General features: G+C 47.7%; 1 protein-coding gene across 2 annotated transcripts in view; it reads left to right on the top strand.

Moving 5' to 3' along the window:
- Nucleotides 1–19242, top strand: part of LOC138962432 (dynein axonemal heavy chain 5-like) — a gene marked incomplete at its 5' end in the record, with an annotated part of 134548 nt that overhangs the window by 105289 nt on the left and 10017 nt on the right. For both annotated transcript variants that reach the window (XM_070334240.1, XM_070334239.1), the window contains 13 exon segments: nt 1276–1464; nt 3068–3224; nt 4041–4246; nt 4410–4700; nt 4924–5091; nt 6714–6851; nt 8116–8373; nt 9392–9589; nt 10546–10701; nt 11127–11309; nt 11755–11998; nt 18125–18430; nt 18723–18862. In XM_070334240.1, coding sequence (XP_070190341.1) covers nt 1276–1464; nt 3068–3224; nt 4041–4246; nt 4410–4700; nt 4924–5091; nt 6714–6851; nt 8116–8373; nt 9392–9589; nt 10546–10701; nt 11127–11309; nt 11755–11998; nt 18125–18430; nt 18723–18862 — 2634 coding nt within the window.

The following is a 19242-nucleotide window of genomic DNA, read 5'->3' as shown; positions in this document are numbered from 1 at the left end:
ACCTTACAAATTAAATACAGACACCCCAAAACATTTTCTGGGGTAATTTGAGACTGCATACACGGGCGGGGATATAGCTCAGTTGGTAGCGCGCTGGATTTGTATTCAGTTGGCCGCTGTCAGCGTGAGTTCGATCCCAGGTTCGGCGGAAATTTATTTCACAGAGTCAACTTTGTGTGCAGACTCTCTTCGGTGTCCGAACCTCCCCCCGTTTGTTTGTTTGTTTGCTTAACGCCCAGCCGACCACAAAGGGCCATATCAGGGCGGTGATGCTTTTGACATATAACGTGCGCCACACACAAGACAGAAGTCGCAGCACAGGCTTCATGTCTCACCCAGTCACATTATTCTGACACCGGACCAACCAGTCCTAGCACTAACCCCATAATGCCAGACGCCGGGCGGAGCAGCCACTAGATTGCCAATTTTAAAGTCTTAGGTATGACCCGGCCGGGGTTCGAACCCTCGACCTCCCGATCACGGGGCGGACGCCTTACCACTAGGCCACCGTGCCGGTCCTCCCCCCGTGTACACTACATTGGGTGTGCACGTTAAAGATCCCACGATGGACAAAAGGGTCTTTCCTGGCAAAATTGCTTAGGCACAGTTAATAATTGTCTACCTATACCCGTGTGACTTGGAATAATAGGCCGTGAAAGGTAAATATGCGCCGAAATGGCTGCAATCTACTGGCCGTATAAAATTTCATCTCACACGGCATTACTGCATAGCGCCTAGAACTGTACCCACGGAATATGCGCGATATAAGACTCATTGATTGATTGATTGATTTCTATTTTGCTCTAGTTGACCAAAGAACCTGGGTGGAAAGTATTAAGCATGTGTATGTACAAGTGCATGATAGAGAATTTAGGGCATTCGCCCGCCCATGGAGCCATAATGGATTTAATTGATTTCTAATATCAATTCATAGTAAAGCACAGTATGTTTCTGTGGTGTTTTTGGCATGCATGTCTGCTCGGCAGCCAAATAAATATAATTTTAAGACTCTCAGAGGCATTTGCAGAGTTCATTTTCTAGTAGATGACCGCATTAATTCAGTTTTGGTGATGTGTGTGTGTGCCTGCATTAGTGAGTGAGTGTGTGTGTGTGTGTGTGTGTTTGCGCATGCGCACAAGAGGTGAGGGGGCTGATTTAATAATATGCAAACAATAGTGCTGCTTTTATTCTTTCAAGAGCTGATTTTTTTCGTACAATGTCCAGTTGATTTGCTTCAAACATCGATCTAAATTCTCTGCATGTCTGACTCTGCAGGTGGGAGAGAAGTTCCGCAACCGGTCGCTCAAGTTCCCTGGTCTGATTTCTGGATGCACCATGGACTGGTTCCAGCGCTGGCCCAAGGACGCCCTGGTGGCCGTGTCCTCTCACTTCCTCACCTCCTTCGACATCGACTGTCAGCCTGCCGTCAAGCAGGCTGTCATCAACACCATGGGCATGTTCCAGGTTAGTTACAGTGCTACCTGCAATATTTGTACAGTGGTACCTGTGATGTACGGCCCCTCCCATGAACAGATACCTCCCTTGAAAGGTCGCCTTTTGTTGTCCCTTTGTCTTTTCTTTCTGATATGATTTACCTGTCATGACAGGTCACCCGCAATGATGGGATATCTTTAGCAGGTCCCAAGGGTGTTCTTTCATCTAAGGTACCTGCAATGTGATGTAAGGCCCCTCCCCCCATGAATAGACACCTCCTGTCGTCTTCTTCTTCTCATTGACTTCTTCAGACGTCCACTCCTGTGTCGCATACACTTCCATTGAAAGGGCACTTTTTGTTGTCCCTTTGTCTATAGTTTCTAATAAGTTTTACCTGTCATGACAAGTCACCTGCAATGATGGGTTATCTTGAGCAGATCCCAAGGGTGTTCTTTCATCTAAGGTACCACTGTTGTGTGTGTGCTTGAAGGAGACATCTTCAGGGAAAAGAACATGACTGGTTAATTTTCATCACACAGTGACCGTTTCTGTGTGTGAGGCAGCATTCGTTCATGTAAAGAACCCCCGCTTTTGGAAATGGCTAGCATGATTCTTGTGTAACCTCCCTGTGTAAAGACCCCCTCATTTTAATACTGTACGTCTTTATTCAGACCTTATTTTGTTCCGATTTTCTGTTCATAATGTCTGCAAATTAACCTCCATTTTAAGACTCCCTCCTTTTTAAGGACTGATTTTCTCAGATTCCTTGAGGCCTCAAGAAGGGGGTTCCACTTGGCAGCATTTTCAAACTGATCAGTTTTTGACTCACATGCGAAGCAAAAGTGAGTCTATGTACTCACCCGAGTCGTCCGTCCGTCCGTCCGGGCGTTCGTCCGTCCGTCCGTCCGTCCGTCCGTCCGTCCGTCCGTCCGGAAAACTTTAACGTTGGATATTTCTTGGACACTATTCAGTCTATCAGTACCAAATTTGGCAAGATGGTGTATGATGACAAGGCCCCAAAAAACATACATAGCATCTTGACCTTGCTTCAAGGTCAAGGTCGCAGGGGCCATAAATGTTGCCTAAAAAACAGCTATTTTTCACATTTTTCCCATTTTCTCTGAAGTTTTTGAGATTGAATACCTCACTTATATATGATATATAGGGCAAAGTAAGCCCCATCTTTTGATACCAGTTTGGTTTGCCTTGCTTCAAGGTCAAGGTCACAGGAGCTCTTCAAAGTTGGATTGTATACATATTTTGAAGTGACCTTGACCCTGAACTATGGAAGATAACTGTTTCAAACTTAAAAATTATGTGGGGCACATGTTATGCTTTCATCATGAGACACATTTGGTCACATATGATCAAGGTCAAGGTCACTTTGACCCTTATGAAATGTGACCAAAATAAGGTAGTGAACCACTAAAAGTGACCATATCTCATGGTAGAAAGAGCCAATAAGCACCATTGTACTTCCTATGTCTTGAATTAACAGCTTTGTGTTGCATGACCTTGGATGACCTTGACCTTGGGTCAAGGTCACATGTATTTTGGTAGGAAAAATGTGTAAAGCATGTGAGTCGTATGGGCTTTGCCCTTGTTTAATTTTTTTATTTGTCTTCCCTCACAGGATCTGGTGGCAGAAATCTGCGTGCAGTACTTCCAGCGCTTCAGGCGTCAGGCTCACGTCACCCCCAAGTCTTACCTGTCCTTCATTGGCGGCTACAAGAAGATCTACTCTGAGAAACGGGAAGAAATTGGAACTCTGGCCACCAGAATGAACACTGGTCAGTGAGACAGAAAAAGGAGCATTAAAGTTGTGTGCATGTAATGTGTGTGCATGCATGTGAGCGTCCGTGCATGTGTGTGTGTGTGGGTGCGGGCGTGTGCGGGCGGGTGTGTGTGAGCGTCCGTGCATGTGTGTGGGTGCGGGCGGGTGTGTGAGCGTCCATGCATGTGTGTGTGAGCGTCCGTGCATGTGTGTGTGTCAGTGCGGGCGTGTGTGTGGGTGCGGGCATGTGTGGGTGCGGGCATGTGTGGGTGCGGGCGGGTGTGGGTGCGGGCACGTGTGGGTGCAGGCGTGTGTGGGGGTGGGTGTGGGTGCGGGCGGGTGTGGGTGGGTGCGGGCGTGTGGGTGGGTGCGGGCGTGTGGGTGTGGCAGGTGTGGGTGCGGGTGTGTGTGGGTGCGGGCGGGTGTGGGTGCGGGCGGGTGTGGGTGCGGGCGGGTGTGTGTGCAGGCGGGTGTGTGTGGGTGCGGGTGGGTGTGTGTGCATGCTTCCATGCATGTAGTGTGTACGTGTGTGCGTTGTGCATGTGTGTGTGTGTGTATTGTTTTAAGCCGTGTCAATCCTTGACCAGCGAATGTTGCGTGCAGAATTTTGTCAATTACATCGTTATGGAACATAAGGGTTTGGCAGAAAGGCTGTCTGAAGTTTGCTGATGCTCGGTTTTGAACATAAACTGCCCGAAGACAGATGCCTTATTTCTGGTCCCCTTTCTGTAATACTTATAGATCTTGAGACAGTGATTCAAGCATGAGGATAAGTTCTGCCCTGTTACTGGTGGCTTTATGAATGTCTTGTTTCCGTTCCCCTCTGCAACAGGTCTTGAGAAGCTGATAGAAGCATCTGAGTCCGTCAACGAGCTGAGCAAGGAACTTGCCGTGAAAGAAAAAGAGTTGGCTGCGGCCTCCAAGAAAGCTGACGTTGTGTTGGCCGACGTGACCGTCAAGGCCCAGGCAGCTGAAAAGGTCAAGATCCAAGTACAGTCTGTCAAGGACAAAGCTCAGGCCATTGTGGATTCCATCGAGGTAAGTTGACTATTTCTTGATCTCTCTCTCAACACCCCCACCCCAAACGCCCTACACACACACATAAACACTTTCTCTTACTCGCACACTCACCCAATACATGCAAACACTTTCTCTCTCGCCTCTCTCTCACCCTCTCTCTCGTACCTATCTCTGTGTACAGGCGGACAAGGCCCAAGCCATGGAGAAGCTGGAAGCTGCCCGTCCCGCCTTGGAAGAAGCTGAAGCTGCCCTGCAGACCATCAAGTCAGCCCACATTGCCACAGTGCGTAAGCTGGCCAAGCCACCGCATCTCATCATGCGTATCATGGACGCCTGTCTGCTGCTCTTCCAACGTCGGCTGAACCCGGTCGAGGCCGACCCTGAACGTCCTTGCGTCAAGCCATCGTGGAATGAAGCTTTGAAGATGATGAACGCCTCCAACTTTTTGGCCTCACTCATGAATTTCCAGAAGGTGGGTGGGTTTGGGTTTGGAGGGGGGGGGGTTGGGTGTTGTGATAGTTTGGGGTGGGAAGACGTGCCTGTGTGTGTCAGTCGGGACAAAGTTTGGAAGATGATGAACACCTCCAACTTTAGGGGTTCCCCCAAGAATTTCCAGAAGGTAGCTGGAAGACAAACACTGTTGTACGAAATGCACTGCTAATCCTAAACCATTTCTACGCTGTGCGTGTCTACAGGACACCATCAATGCAGAAACTGTTGAACTGCTGGAGCCCTACCTGAGCATGGATGACTACAGTCTGGAGAACGCCAAGAAAGTGTGTGGTGATGTTGCCGGTCTCTGTGCCTGGACCTCTGCCATGTCCTTCTTCTTCGGCATTAACAAGGAGGTGTTGCCGCTTAAGGTAAGAGCTAACAGTAATGGAGTTAAGCTTTTTTGACTCACATGCGAAGCAAAAGTGAGTCTATGTACTCACCCGAGTCGTCCGTCCGTCCGTCCGTCCGTCCGTCCGTCCGTCCGGAAAACTTTAACGTTGGATATTTCTTGGACACTATTCAGTCTATCAGTACCAAATTTGGCAAGATGGTGTATGATGACAAGGCCCCAAAAAACATACATAGCATCTTGACCTTGCTTCAAGGTCAAGGTCGCAGGGGCCATAAATGTTGCCTAAAAAACAGCTATTTTTCACATTTTTCCCATTTTCTCTGAAGTTTTTGAGATTCAATACCTCACCTATATATGATATATAGGGCAAAGTAAGCCCCATCTTTTGATACCAGTTTGGTTTACCTTGCTTCAAGGTCAAGGTCACAGGAGCTCTTCAAAGTTGGATTGTATACATATTTTGAAGTGACCTTGACCCTGAACTATGGAAGATAACTGTTTCAAACTTAAAAATTATGTGGGGCACATGTTATGCTTTCATCATGAGACACATTTGGTCACATATGATCAAGGTCAAGGTCACTTTGACCCTTATGAAATGTGACCAAAATAAGGTAGTGAACCACTAAAAGTGACCATATCTCATGGTAGAAAGAGCCAATAAGCACCATTGTACTTCCTATGTCTTGAATTAACAGCTTTGTGTTGCATGACCTTGGATGACCTTGACCTTGGGTCAAGGTCACATGTATTTTGGTAGGAAAAATGTGTAAAGCATGTGAGTCGTATGGGCTTTGCTCTTCTTGTTTATGTCATGCGCCCACATGCACATGCATGTATCACACACATACACACACACACTCTCACTCTCTTTCTCTCTTTCTCTCTCTGTCTCTTTCTCTCTCTGTCTCTTTCTCTCTCTGTCTCTCTCTTTGTCTCTCTGTCTCTCTCTCTGTCTCTCTCTCTCTCTCTCGCTCTCTCTCTCTCTCTCTCTCTCTCTCTCTCTCTTGCTTTTCCTCTCTCTCTCTCTCTCTCTCTCTCTCTCTCTCTCTCTCTCTCTCTCTCTCTCTCTCTCTCTCTCTCTCTCTCTCTCTCTCTCTCTCTCTCTTTATGTCTCTCTCTATATTAGAATAGTCCCTCTCTGGGCAAGGGCTGGTTGAAAAGAAGCTCGTTTATATTGCTTATGCCACAACCCTCGTAAAATAAAATTTGATTTGATTTGATTTGATTTGATTTGATCTCTCTCTCTCTCTCTGTCTCTCTCTCTCTCTCTTGCTTTTCCTCACTCTCTGCCCTCCTCTTTTTTTCCTCTTCTTCTTGTATCTCTGTCTTGTATATCCACTCTGATATATGTAGGAGGAGGGAAGGGGAATGAAGAATGTTCTTTCAACAGTTCCAGTGCTGTTCAAGTTTTGAAAACAAATGTCACTGTAAGTGAGACGTTATGTTGTCTCTTATTCTCTTTCTTTCTTTCTTTCTGTTTTTCAATAGTTCTTTCTTTCTTTCGTTTTTTTCTTCTTTTTTTTTCTTTCTTTCTTGAATTCCTTTTTGATTGATTGATTGATTGGTAATGGTACAGGCTAACTGGGCTCATGGACAGGAACAAATCATAACAGTATTTATTGGATTTGTTGTAAGGCTAACTTGGCTGTCCAAGAGGCCAAATTGCAGCTTGCTGCCAGTGACCTTTCCTCAGCACAAGCCACACTGGATGCAAAGCAGAAAGAGCTTGATGAAGTGCAGGCCATGTTCGATGCTGCTATGGCAGAGAAGCAGGTAAGTACTGTAGCATATCAAGTTCAACGTCGTCATCAAATTTTGGCGTAACTCATGGTAGAAAGCTTTTCAGCAGAAGGCCAAAACGGATTATTTTTATTATGAAATGGTGTTTATATTTGTACCTGGTATGGACAGAAAGATAAAAGAATGTTAAATCATGTATTGTCCATCGTATTTTAGAGGATATTTCTCAAGGAGAATAATTTACTTAGTCTAAAGCACAAAAACATCAAAATCGCTAAGAATCGAGTAACGCCAAAATTCCAGGACAACTACGGTTGAGTTAGTAAAAAAAAAAATGGCAGGTCTCTTTCAGCTTCTCCACTATTCTCAACGTCCCGGCTTGTGTGACGACATGTGTCTCTCCCGATGACGTTCAAATATTAAATGGCAATTGAATATTCTGAGCTAAATAGCATGTCATGTGACATAGATCAGTCAGTAGCGGCACTGGCTTTGTCAACTAGTAATTGTCACTGTCGGCGTGGGTTCAACCCCCACGCTAGGCGAGGGAATTATTTCCCATTGTCAACTTTGTGCAGATCACTCTCCTAGATGACCAAACACCCCTGTGTTCATGCATCCACATAATATAGATCCTTAAGTCACAGCGACAGTCTCGGGCCTTGGAAAACACACATGCAGGGAAAATAATTTGACATTTCCTGGACAAGATCATATTTTTCTCGTAAATTTTTGTGACTGGACTCTTCAAATGGGGCACGTGTATAACATTACAAGGGTATATGCTCATTTGTTTAGAATATTTGATTAACTTCCGGTAGCTCAGTTGGTAGAGCACTGGACTTGTGATCGGAAGGTCGCAGGTTCGAATTCGGGCCGGGATGGACACGGGTCAACTTTATGTGCAGACCCAGAGACGGAAGCCATGTCCCACCCCCGTGTCATCACAATGGCACGTAAAAGACCTTGGTCATTCTGCCATAAGTGCAGGTGGCTGAATACACCTAAACACGCAGACACCTGGGTAGCGCGACTCCGTTGCTGCTAGCTTTCCACTGGGAGGAAGCGACCCGAATTTCCCAGCGATGGGACAATAAAGTAATGAAAATGAAAAATGAAAAATGAAATGAAATTTCAACATCACTGCTGTGACAAAGCCCTTACAACAGTGCTCTTCATGGAGACTTGTGTAATTATAACACCTCCCCCTGGGGCCTGCGGCAGGAAAGGGGAGTCCTTCAAGCATTTGCTCTTCTTCTTTTTCCTTTCCTTCAACACATTTTACTTTCTTCCTCAGGCTCTGATGGATGATGCAGAATCTTGCAGACGCAAGATGAACAACGCTGAGGCGCTCATCAACGGCCTGTCCGGAGAGAAGGTGCGCTGGACAGAGGCCAGCAAGTCCTTTGATGCACAGATCAAGCGACTGGTGGGCGACGTTCTCCTGGCCACAGGATTCCTGTCGTACACCGGGCCCTTCAACCAGGAGTTCAGGAACCTGATACTGCGATCCTGGAAGAAGGAGATGGTGCAGGCTAAGATCCCCTACACTGATGTGAGTGCTGACAGAGTTTTACTTTGTTGAATTAGAGACAAGTCAGCAATAAAGTATTGGATTTAATTTGTTCTCGCTGAGGCCAGTGTGAGATGAACTTTTCACATGCAGACTTTAACATGGTGTTTGAGGAATATTCAGACCGTAAGAACTGTGTTTGTGAATGCCTGTGTTTGCATTCATCTTTTTTATGATTAGGTGGAAACAATTGGGCACCTCAGCTGAGATCCTGAAATGATTATGCTGTTTGTCACACAAACAGATTCAAGAAATCTTAAACACACAGACACACAAAGACAAACACACACACACACACACACACACACACACACACATTTTCTATCTCTTTCTCTCTCTCTTTCTCTCTGTCTCTCTTTCTCTCTGTCTCTCTGTCTGTCTCTCTCTCTCTTTCCCTCTCTCTCTCTCCCTGGAATTCTCTCCCGGAATCAGTTCGAGTCCCAACAAGTCTCAATACTTTCAAAAAACACATCTCATTACATTTAATGTCAAATTATGAAAAGTCACAGTGATGGCAGACTTCGTTCTGATTATTTTTATATTATCATATCTGTTCATTCAACATCATTGTTTCATCATTATTAAAACTCAATTTTATAACACATGCACATTTAAAAAATTAAATTTTTTATTAAACATGTTCTGTACATTTAATTTCCCAATTTGATCATTACGTAAGAATTCAAGTAAAGCTTTTAACGTGTATATAGTCCTGTGAATAGTTTTTCTGCCTTTTACTTTGATGTTTATCTTTTGTAATTGTTAACGTGTGTATATATATATATATATATGTATATAATATTAGAGTAGTCCCTCTCTGGGCGAGGGCTGGTTGAAAAGAAGCTTGTTTGTATTGCTTATGCCACAACCCTCGTAAAATAAAATTTGATTTGATTTGATCTGTCTGATGCATGTACAGGTTAAGTCAAAGAGCCTCTTTCCCAATACTGACATTCAACTGACTCTCGCAGACCTAACCTTTTCTCTCCTTCTTTTCCAGGACCTGAACATCATTCAGATGTTGGTGCACAACACAGTGATTTCCGAGTGGAACCTCCAGGGTCTGCCCAACGACGAGCTGTCCATTCAGAACGGTCTGATCGTCACCAAGGCCGCACGTTTCCCCCTCCTCATCGACCCTCAGGGCCAGGGCAAGGCCTGGATCAAGAGCAGAGAGGGAGGAGACAAGGACTTACAGGTATAGGAGCGAGGAGTTTGTGTGTGCGTGTGTCTGTGCATGGTACGTTGGGTGTGTGTGTTTGAGTGTGTAGGGGATATTGACTGTTTGTGTGTGCGTGTGTCTGTGGCTGGGTGTGTGTGTTTGAGTGTGTAGGGGAGACTGACTGTGTGTGTGTGCGTGTGTCTGTGGCTGGGTGTGTGTGTTTGAGTGTGTAGGGGAGACTGACTGTGTGTGTGTGTGTGTGTGTGAGGAGACAAGGACTTATACAGGTGTAGAGGCGAGGAGTTTGTGTGTGCGTGTGTCTGTGGCTGGGTGTGTGTGTTTGAGTGTGTAGGGGAGACTGACTGTTTGTGTGTGTGTGTGTGTGAGGAGACAAGGACTTATACAGGTGTAGAGGCGAGGAGTTTGTGTGTGCGTGTGTCTGTGGCTGGGTGTGTGTGTTTGAGTGTGTAGGGGAGACTGACTGTTTGTTTGTGTGTGTGTGTGTGTGTGAGGAGACAAGGACTTATATACAGGTGTAGAGGCGAGGAGTTTGTGTGTGCGTGCGTGTTGCTGGGTCTGGGTGTTTGGGTGTGTGCGTTTGAGTGCGTTGGGAAGACTGCAAAAGAGACTGACCTACTTACTGGCCGACTGATTTCAATTGTGTGAGAATGAAAGGTTTAAAGGCACAATGCCTTGTCTTGCAGACTGTCCCTTGACAAATACAACATATACTACATGCAGAGAAAAAAATTGGGAAAAAATACTGACAAGGAGAATGAATAAGATGAATACAATCAGCAAAGGGGGAGAGTGTGAGAGAAGATTTTGTTTGTCTGTGACTGAGTGAATGTCTGTGTCTGTTAAAAAGATTACATGAAAAAGAGAGGCAGAGATAGATCAGTGACCAAAAAATGGATGCAAGAAGAGACTCGGAAATCGTGTTAAAGTTGAATTTTGTGCAAATCGCTAATGGATGCTCTGTGTTCCCTCAGATCACCTCACTGAACCACAAGTACTTCAGGACCCACCTGGAGGACGCCTTGTCCCTGGGACGACCCCTTCTCATTGAGGACGTAGGGGAGGAACTGGACCCTGCCCTGGACAACGTTCTGGAGAAGAACTTCATCAAGTCTGGCTCCACCTTTAAGGTTGGTTGAACCTGTGTAAAGGGGAAGTGGTGGAAGTGTGTGTGTGTGTGTGTGTGTGTGTTTCTTTCTTGTCTGTCTGTGAATTGTTGCAATTCTCAGGTCAAATGAAAAGAAAACAAGGTAAACTCTGTCTGTGTGTGTGTATGTGTGGGTGCGTGTGTGTGTGTGTGTGTGTGTGTGTGTGTGTGTGTGTGTGTGTGTGTGTGTGTGTGTGTGTGTGTGTGTGTGTACTTGTGCGTGTGTGTGTGTGGTCCTCTTTGTGCATGCATGTAAAATTCAGTGAACAGGTACAAGCTAAACCATTCTGTGAATTTTTAATTTCCGCATTAGCTTCACATTTTTTTCTGTCTCTCCTGCTCTTTATTTTTACTGTCTTCTTTCCTTCAGTCTTTGTCTTGACAGCAACCCTAGCCTCCTTGTTGCAGGTGAAAGTGGGTGACAAGGAATGTGACGTGATGGGCGGTTTCCGCCTGTACATCACCACCAAGCTGGGTAACCCCGCCTACACCCCCGAGGTGTCTGCTCGCACCTCCATCATCGACTTCACCGTCACCATGAAGGGGCTGGAGGATCAGCTGCTGGGTATTGTCATCCTCACTGAGAAACAGGTAATGTTGCATAATTTGCTTGGCTTTTGTACAAATTCCAGCCAAGAAACGGATATGGACACAGACAAGAATGTTCACAGCAATGACCCAATTTAGCCCCATTTGAACTTTATTTTTCACTGAAATTTTGCATTACTTGCTTGGCTTTTTGTGATCATCCTGCCAGAAGTGTTGCATTACTTGCTTGGCCTTTTGTGATCATCCTGCCAGAAGTGTTGCATTACTTGCTTGGCTTTTTGTGATCATCCTGCCAGAAGTGTTGCATTACTTGCTTGGCTTTTTGTGATCATCCTGCCAGAAGTGCAGGTTGCTGATTACACCTAAACGTGCACACACCTCATTAAACGCGACTCTTGTTGTTGCTAGCTTTCCACTGGTAGGCAACGCCACGCTTAAAGTACCATACCTGAAGTCACTGACAAACATGACCTTCTCTCTCTTACAGGAACTGGAAGCAGAGCGCACCAACTTGCTGGAAGAAGTGACAAGCAACAAGCGCAAGATGAAGGAACTTGAAGACAACCTCCTGTACCGTCTGACGTCCACCCAGGGCTCGCTGGTGGAGGACGAGTCGCTGATCGAAGTGCTCAAGGTCACCAAAACCACCGCAGAGGAGGTCAGCGAGAAGCTGGCGATTGCCGCCGAGACTGAGATCAAAATCAACACCGCCCGTGAAGAGTTCAGGCCAGGTTAGTTTGTTTCTGTATTATAAGTGTTTGTCTGTCTGTGCACTAAAAAGACCACTGGGTCAAAGATCAGCGATTGTAATGTTTGGTTAAATTACATATTATTACCCAACTCACATATAGCAATTAACTCTAGTTCAGTGCTGGTAACGCTGTACGCGTTCCCCTTGGTAACAAGGGAGACCACCCTAAAAAAGAGTGATCCATCCCATAATATCAGACCGATGTCCGGTCCAACATCCGTATGCGTGCGCATACGCCGCCATTTGTATCATTCTCTCTCAGCGGTTCAACTGGGAAGGACGCTCCTGATGTACGCTCCTGCTGTCTTCAGCTTTTCGCCATAGTCTTTGGCTTTGGCATCTCCCCTTGGTCGTCGCCTAACTTTACACCTGTACCTACGCTGTGTGGTGAGATCTTTCCGTTTTGTTATAACTTTAGCGACGTTTTTCGTCGCTCGTTTGTACTTGTGAAATTTTTCTGAAATTGTTTTTCTGTGAAATTTTTCGTGAGTTGCTTTGCTATGGCGGAGGCTGCGCTTGTTGATAGCGCTAAACGGAAGCCTAGTTCGAGGCAGGTACCTGACGATACGCCTCCAAAAAGAAGCTCGAGGAGAGATAAGGGCGCAGGAAAATCCGCGTCTGTTTCTTCTGATTCAACTTCTGTTAAATCTCCCGTGTTAGCAGACGTCAGTTTAACTTCCGGTCAGACTTGTTTACGTTCTGGCAAGAGTGGTGTTTCGGGCAAAGCTTCTTCTGCTTCTGCTTCAACTTCAGATGGCTGCCCTGGGTTAGCGCCAGCTGAAGTTGCGTCTTTATTGTTGACTTTGAGCGCTCAAGTTTCGACATTAGCGTCGGAATTATCTTCCACTCGGGAGGAATTACGTGCGCTTCCGTCGGGTGTTTCTGATGTTCTCTCCTTAGCACAGTTACGGCAGTCTCCTGCAGTTCCGGCTTCGACTTCCGCTAAGCCTTCGGCGACTGTGACTCGGGCGGATGTCCATGCTTCGCAGGATGGGGGTACCAAGTTGGTGTCTCTCCTGAATGTGACACCAGTACAAGGTATGTCTACACCGCTTGCCGGTGTGCGAGCTCAGGGGGCTCTCTCGTGCGTTGGAGGCCGTGAGAGTTCTTATGAGCAGCGAAAGGACGAACGCCTCCGTACGTCTCTTAATGAGAATATCGGGGACCGTTTTAGTCCTCTTCCGCCCGGGGGGCAGGAAGTGGTCGGTTCTGCCGACGATAAACTGTCCGATGTTCTGCCTCCTGGCTCCGAGCTTGATCTCGAGTCGGAGGGTAGGGCGGAAGACGGGGATGCCTCAGTGGTAGAGGATTCCCAACTGAATTTGCCCGTGAAGCTGTCAGCCGCAGTGGCGCTGGCGGCGGAAACGGCGTTCAGATACTTTCCGGAAGGGGTGGTGAAGGACAAGGCTCAGCTTCACCCACCTCGGTCTGCTTTTGACGATTTCCGGAGTGCACAGGAGCAACGGCCTCGCTTCCGCTTCCGGGAATCGTCAACTATTGCCTATGAAATGGCAAACGTCTTGTGTGGTAAACGCAAACCGGCGGTGCCGTTGTTGGTTCAGCACGGCGAGGCTCCGGAAGACGTTGTCTCTTGGCTGGCTCAGCCTGGGGCTCGAGCAGCTTCCGGTGTTCCGAAGTTCAAGCTTAACCCTTATCCTTTGAGTCTGATTGACACTTTTGCTCTGCCGTCAGGGGCACTTCCGGTGACGCCGGAACTTGCTGCTTTGAGAGAAGATGGGTACAATAGGGATAGAGTTGTCCCATGTACTGACGGTTCTCTCGCAGCTTTGGAGGAAGTTGGAAGGTCTTTGCTGGAGCTCACGTCCTTGTCGGAGTCTCTGCAAAGGTCATTGTCCAGATCGATTGCCACATCTCTTGATCCTTTTGAATTTCGGTTTGATGCGTCGCCGACAGATGTTTCGACACTGCTGGCTACTCTGGGCAAGGTGACTAGAGAACAGGTTGCTTTGTCTGCCCGGCTGTATACTCACGCAGTGCATTCAAGGAGGTCAGCCTTCTTGACGGGGTCCAGATTTCGGGACACCGCGACTATTGAGAGGCTGAAGGTCTCCCCTTTTGCTGAGGGGTCTCTCTTAGGGCAGGCGTCTCTCGATGCCCTCCAGAAAGAGACGCAGGACGCGCGGGATGTAGCGATCGCGCGTTTGGCTTCACAGGGCTTCCAGAAGCCTCAGGGCAAGTCTCAGACTCAGGCGTTTTCTTCTGCTAAGCCTCAGACGTCTTCGTCAGGTGGTGGGAAGGCCCAGAAGCAGTCATTCTCCTCCAGGGGTAGGGGGCGTGGAGCTCCATACCCTAAGAGGGGTCAGTCTTTCGGGGGTTCCAGGGGGTCGGGGCGTAAGCCTCACCCCCAATGAAACTTCCCCGAACAACACATCCCGGTGGCTCCCGCGCTAGTTGTAGCGGGCGGCCCGTCCAGGGCCCTTTCTTCCTGGCTGCAACTGGTGGCCAGCAAGTGGGTCACTGGGATAGTGTGTTCGGGGTTCCGGCTTCTCTGGTCAGGGCAGAAGGCTCCCCTGGTCAGGATAATCCCGCCCTGCAGGGCGCCAAAGGATTTGGTGGCACGGAACGCGGTCCAGGAAGAGGTCTCGGCTCTGCTGCTCAAGGGAGCTATAGAGGAGGTCTTGGACGCGCGGTCCCCGGGGTTTTACGGCAGACTTTTCGTAGTGCCGAAAGCCTCGGGGGCGTGGAGGCCGGTGTTAGATCTTTCTCCTTTGAACAAGTTTCTGAGAGTAATCAAGTTTACCATGGAAACTCCGACTTCGGTTCGGGAGGCCTTACGGCCGGGAGATTGGGCAACGTCGATCGATCTAACAGACGCTTACTTTCACGTCCTCATACATGTCTCGGACAGGAAGTGGCTTCGCTTTCCTTGGGGCGGCAAAGCTTACCAGTTCAGGGCTCTGCCGTTCGGCCTGTCTTTAGCTCCGTGGATTTTCACGATCGTGGTCAGGCAGCTTTGCGCTCTTGTGAGACAGGAAGGCATCCGTCTCAGAGCTTACCTAGACGATTGGTTGATCCTTCACCAGAACAGGGGGCTTTGCGAGGCTCATACGCACAGGGTGTTGAGCCGGGCGGCACAGCTGGGTTTCTCTGTCAACCTGACAAAATCCGAGTTGGAACCATCCCAGACGTTCACTTACCTGGGCATGGAATTCGACACACTTCGGTGGTCTGTCCGTCCGTCTCAAAGGCGGATCGACAAGCTTCAGGGTCTGATTCGGTCTCTCTACGGAGAGAATCACGCCAGTGCAAGGGTTCTGACTTCGGTTCTGGGTCAGATGGAATCCATGGCTTCCCTCGTTCCGTTGGGCAGGGTTCACAAAAGGCCTTTTCAGGCCTCCCTGCAGTCAAGGTGGGATCAGACATCCCAGGACTGGAGTGCTCCGATCGCACTGGGAACTTGGTTTCAGCAGACCACAGGTATTTGGCTTCTTCCGGATTTGTTCCGGGGAGTTCCCATTGTTCGTCCACCGCCGGAGAGAGAGTTGTTTACGGATGCATCTCTGACGGGGTGGGGTGCTCATCTGGACGAGCACATGGTTTCGGGAGTTTGGGATTGCTCTCAGGCCTCCCTACATATCAATGTACTGGAGTTGGAGGCCGTTTCCCTGGCGCTTCTAGCGTTCAAGCCTTTCCTGGAGGGCAGTCATGTACGTCTTCACACCGACAACATGTCTGTTGCGTCGTATGTGAACAAGCAGGGGGGGACTCGGTCTCACAGTCTTTCCGACATTGCATGTCGCATTCTCAAGTGGTGTCACGCCCAGCACATTCTGTTGTCAGCAGTGTACTTGAAGGGCAGTCTGAACGTCCTTGCAGACACTTTGAGCAGAGGGGACAGGATTGTTCATTCAGAGTGGACTCTCACACACCAGTCTTTGCAGCGGCTTTGGTCGCAGATCGACAAGCCCAAGATAGATCTCTTTGCGACGAGGTTTTCGGCGAGACTTCCTCTCTTTGTGTCCCCCTTCCCGGATCCTCTGGCCTGGAAGGTGAATGCTCTGGAAGTGGATTGGTCAGATCTTCCGGCGTATGCCTTCCCTCCGTTCTGCCTCTTAGGCAAAGTCCTCAGGAAAGTGGACTTAGAGAAACCAGCGCTGGTTCTGGTCGCTCCTCTGTGGCCAAGCCAGCACTGGTTTCCCGACCTACTGCGTCTAGCAGTTCGGCCCCCGATCCCTCTCGCCCTGAAAAGAGGAGATCTCGTGCAGCCTCGGTCAGGCGTTCAGCACGAGAACCCACAGATCCTGGCCCTTCACGCGTGGATTCTGTCCGAAGCGCTTTGCGTAGGGCAGGGGCCTCTTCCTCTACTCTGAGATTCGTTGGACATGCACATAGAAAATCGACTTCTTCGGTTTACTCATCGCACTGGGCTTCTTGGTCTAGGTGGTGCGCGCTTAACGGGGTTAAACCTCTTTCACCTAGGTCTATTCATGTAGCCAACCATCTGTCTTGGTTGGCTGATCAGGGGGCTTCTCCCTCTTCTATTAGGGTCCGGAGGTCTGCGATCTCTTCGACCCTCGCGCAATTAGGTCACAAAATTTCGCTCGGAGGGGTTATCGCTAGTGTTATTAAGGGGGCTGCCCTTTTAGCAGCTCGTTCAAAATCGCTTCTCCCTGCGTGGGATTTGTTTTTGGTTTTACGTTTTTTAGCCTCGGATGAGTTCGAGCCTCTTTTGTCAGCCAGTTTGGCCGATTTGACACGTAAAACTGTGTTTTTAACGCTTCTCTCTACTTCGAGGAGAGGTAGTGAGGTGCACTCTTTGTCGGGTTTAGACAAGGATATTGCGTTCGAGAAGGATGGTTCCATTTCTCTCAAATTTGTTCCCGGCTTTCTCGCGAAAAACCAGAAACCTGGCCAGCTTTCTCCAATCTTGCGCATTCCACCCTTGAGCAAGATTTTGGCTCCTGGAGATCCCGATATTGTAAATTGTCCCGTGAGAGCTCTCCGATGTTACCTGTCTCGAACTCGGCCTGTTAGGTCAGAAAGTCAAAAACTTCTTTTCATATCTTTAAACACGGCTAGGTGTAAGGATATAGCGAAGGTGACTCTGGCCAAATGGATCTCCACTCTGATCAAACGAGCATATGCCTGGTGGCTATTGCAGTCGGGTGATGTTAGGGCAGTGTTGCCTCTCACCGCGGCTAGAACCCATGAGGCGAGAGCCTGGGCATCCTCAGTGGCAGTGCTTCGGTCCGGCAAGCTAGCCGAGGTACTGGAGGCTGCGTATTGGCGCTCTGAGGACGTCTTCGTCAATTATTACCTCAGAGACGTCGCTTCTGTCAGACAGGATGGAAGCTCCGCGCTGCCTGCCATGGTAGCGGCGGGACAAGTCCTGCGTGCATAGTTTTGGTAAGTACCCACCACCTATAGTAGCAATCTGCTATATGTGAGTTGGGTAATAATATGTAATTTAATCCAAAATTTTAATAATAAATTTTCATTTAATTAATATACTTACCCAACTCACATCGTTTAAACCCTCCCGCCTCCCCGCTGTGGTGGTATTGGGTTCTAAAAAAGTAGTGAGTTGGGCTTCGTTCGAATGATACAAATGGCGGCGTATGCGCACGCATACGGATGTTGGACCGGACATCGGTCTGATATTATGGGATGGATCACTCTTTTTTAGGGTGGTCTCCCTTGTTACCAAGGGGAACGCGTACAGCGTTACCAGCACTGAACTAGAGTTAATTGCTATATGTGAGTTGGGTAAGTATATTAATTAAATGAAAATTTATTATTAAAATTTTGGATTTTGTTATAAATATAACGTTCCAATTACATTTCTTGTTTTTTGTATTCGGGCCAGGTTAGTCACATATGCCATTGCAGAGTTACAATGCCTTGTGATTCTGATAGTGATGTTGGTTTCTACCCTTTTGCTGTTTAAAAAATAAGATTGTATGAAAGTTCTGTGACTAATCACCGACTCTTTAGTTAGTTTCTGGGTACTTTTGTGTTTAAGTTGACAAATGTGTCATTCAACCTGTGAGTGGTTGGTTCTCAGTGTGTGCACCTTTCTTAGCAGACCACCTCATCTCTCACATTTTTCAAGCTTGAAAGACAAAACATGTTTGTACAATTTCAGTGGCGTTGCGAGGCAGCATCATCTACTTCATCATCGTGGAGATGAGCATGGTGAACGTCATGTACCAGACCTCCCTCAAGCAGTTCCTGGACCTCTTTGACCTGTCCATGTCGGGCTCCCAGAAGTCCCCCATTACCAGCAAACGCATCAACAACATCATCGACTTCATGACGCTGTCCGTCTTCCAGTACACCTGCCGCGGCCTGTATGAGGAAGACAAGTTCCTCTTCACTATCCTCATGACACTAAAGATCGAGATGACCGCCGGCCGTGTGCGCGGAGAGGAGTTCAGCGTCTTCATCAAGGGTGAGAATGATGAAAATGAACAAAATTTCTGTTGCAGGAGCACAAGCTTGTTGGATGCATTCATCAGGCTACATAACTTGGCCTCTGTTCCGCAATTTTTAGAGGTTATTAGCAACTCTTTCTGAAAATAATGGGGACCTAGAAGAAACATTTCTTACACACACAAAAACAAAATTTGAAGAGCTGTCTTTCTGTGTCCACCTCCACATTCACTTCTGTGTGTTCATATAAATCCAGCGATTTATTTTCTTTATGGACTTTTACTAAAGCAGTTTATGGCTGTGTAAAACAGGTGGTGCTGCACTGGATCTGAACGCGGTGGAGCCCAAGCCCAAGAAGTGGATCATGGACATGACGTGGCTCAACTTGGTGGAGCTCGCCAAGCTGCCTCAGTTCTCCCAGATCCTCTCGCAGGTCGCTCGCAATGACAAGGTACGGTGGCGTTGAAAGGATGTACAGTACTGTCCTCACGCGTTAACGAAGGCGGAGGAACGCTATTACAACTTTTCGACCCTAGGGTCTTCTTCAGGCACATCAACAAAGTAGAATGTACATGTGCATGTGTAAAAGTATCAATCCATCTGCTATCTTCGTTCTTACTAATCTTTACTGTACCGTATTTGACGGATTACAAGACGCACCGTTTTATAAGCCGCACCCCCGACTTTTAACAAAAAAATTGGGACGAGCCACGTATAGGCCGCGTCACTATATTAGCCGCCGTCAAAAAAAATATAATCAGATCGTGTCAATCAATCAAAACAACCAGGCAAACGAAAGTACGGTATTTGGCGAAATCGGCTCCGAGAATA

Source organism: Littorina saxatilis, linkage group LG3 (genome assembly GCF_037325665.1).
Source record: "Littorina saxatilis isolate snail1 linkage group LG3, US_GU_Lsax_2.0, whole genome shotgun sequence".
Classification (NCBI taxonomy): Eukaryota; Metazoa; Mollusca; class Gastropoda; order Littorinimorpha; family Littorinidae; genus Littorina; species Littorina saxatilis.
This window is presented reverse-complemented; position numbering and strand designations above follow the sequence as displayed.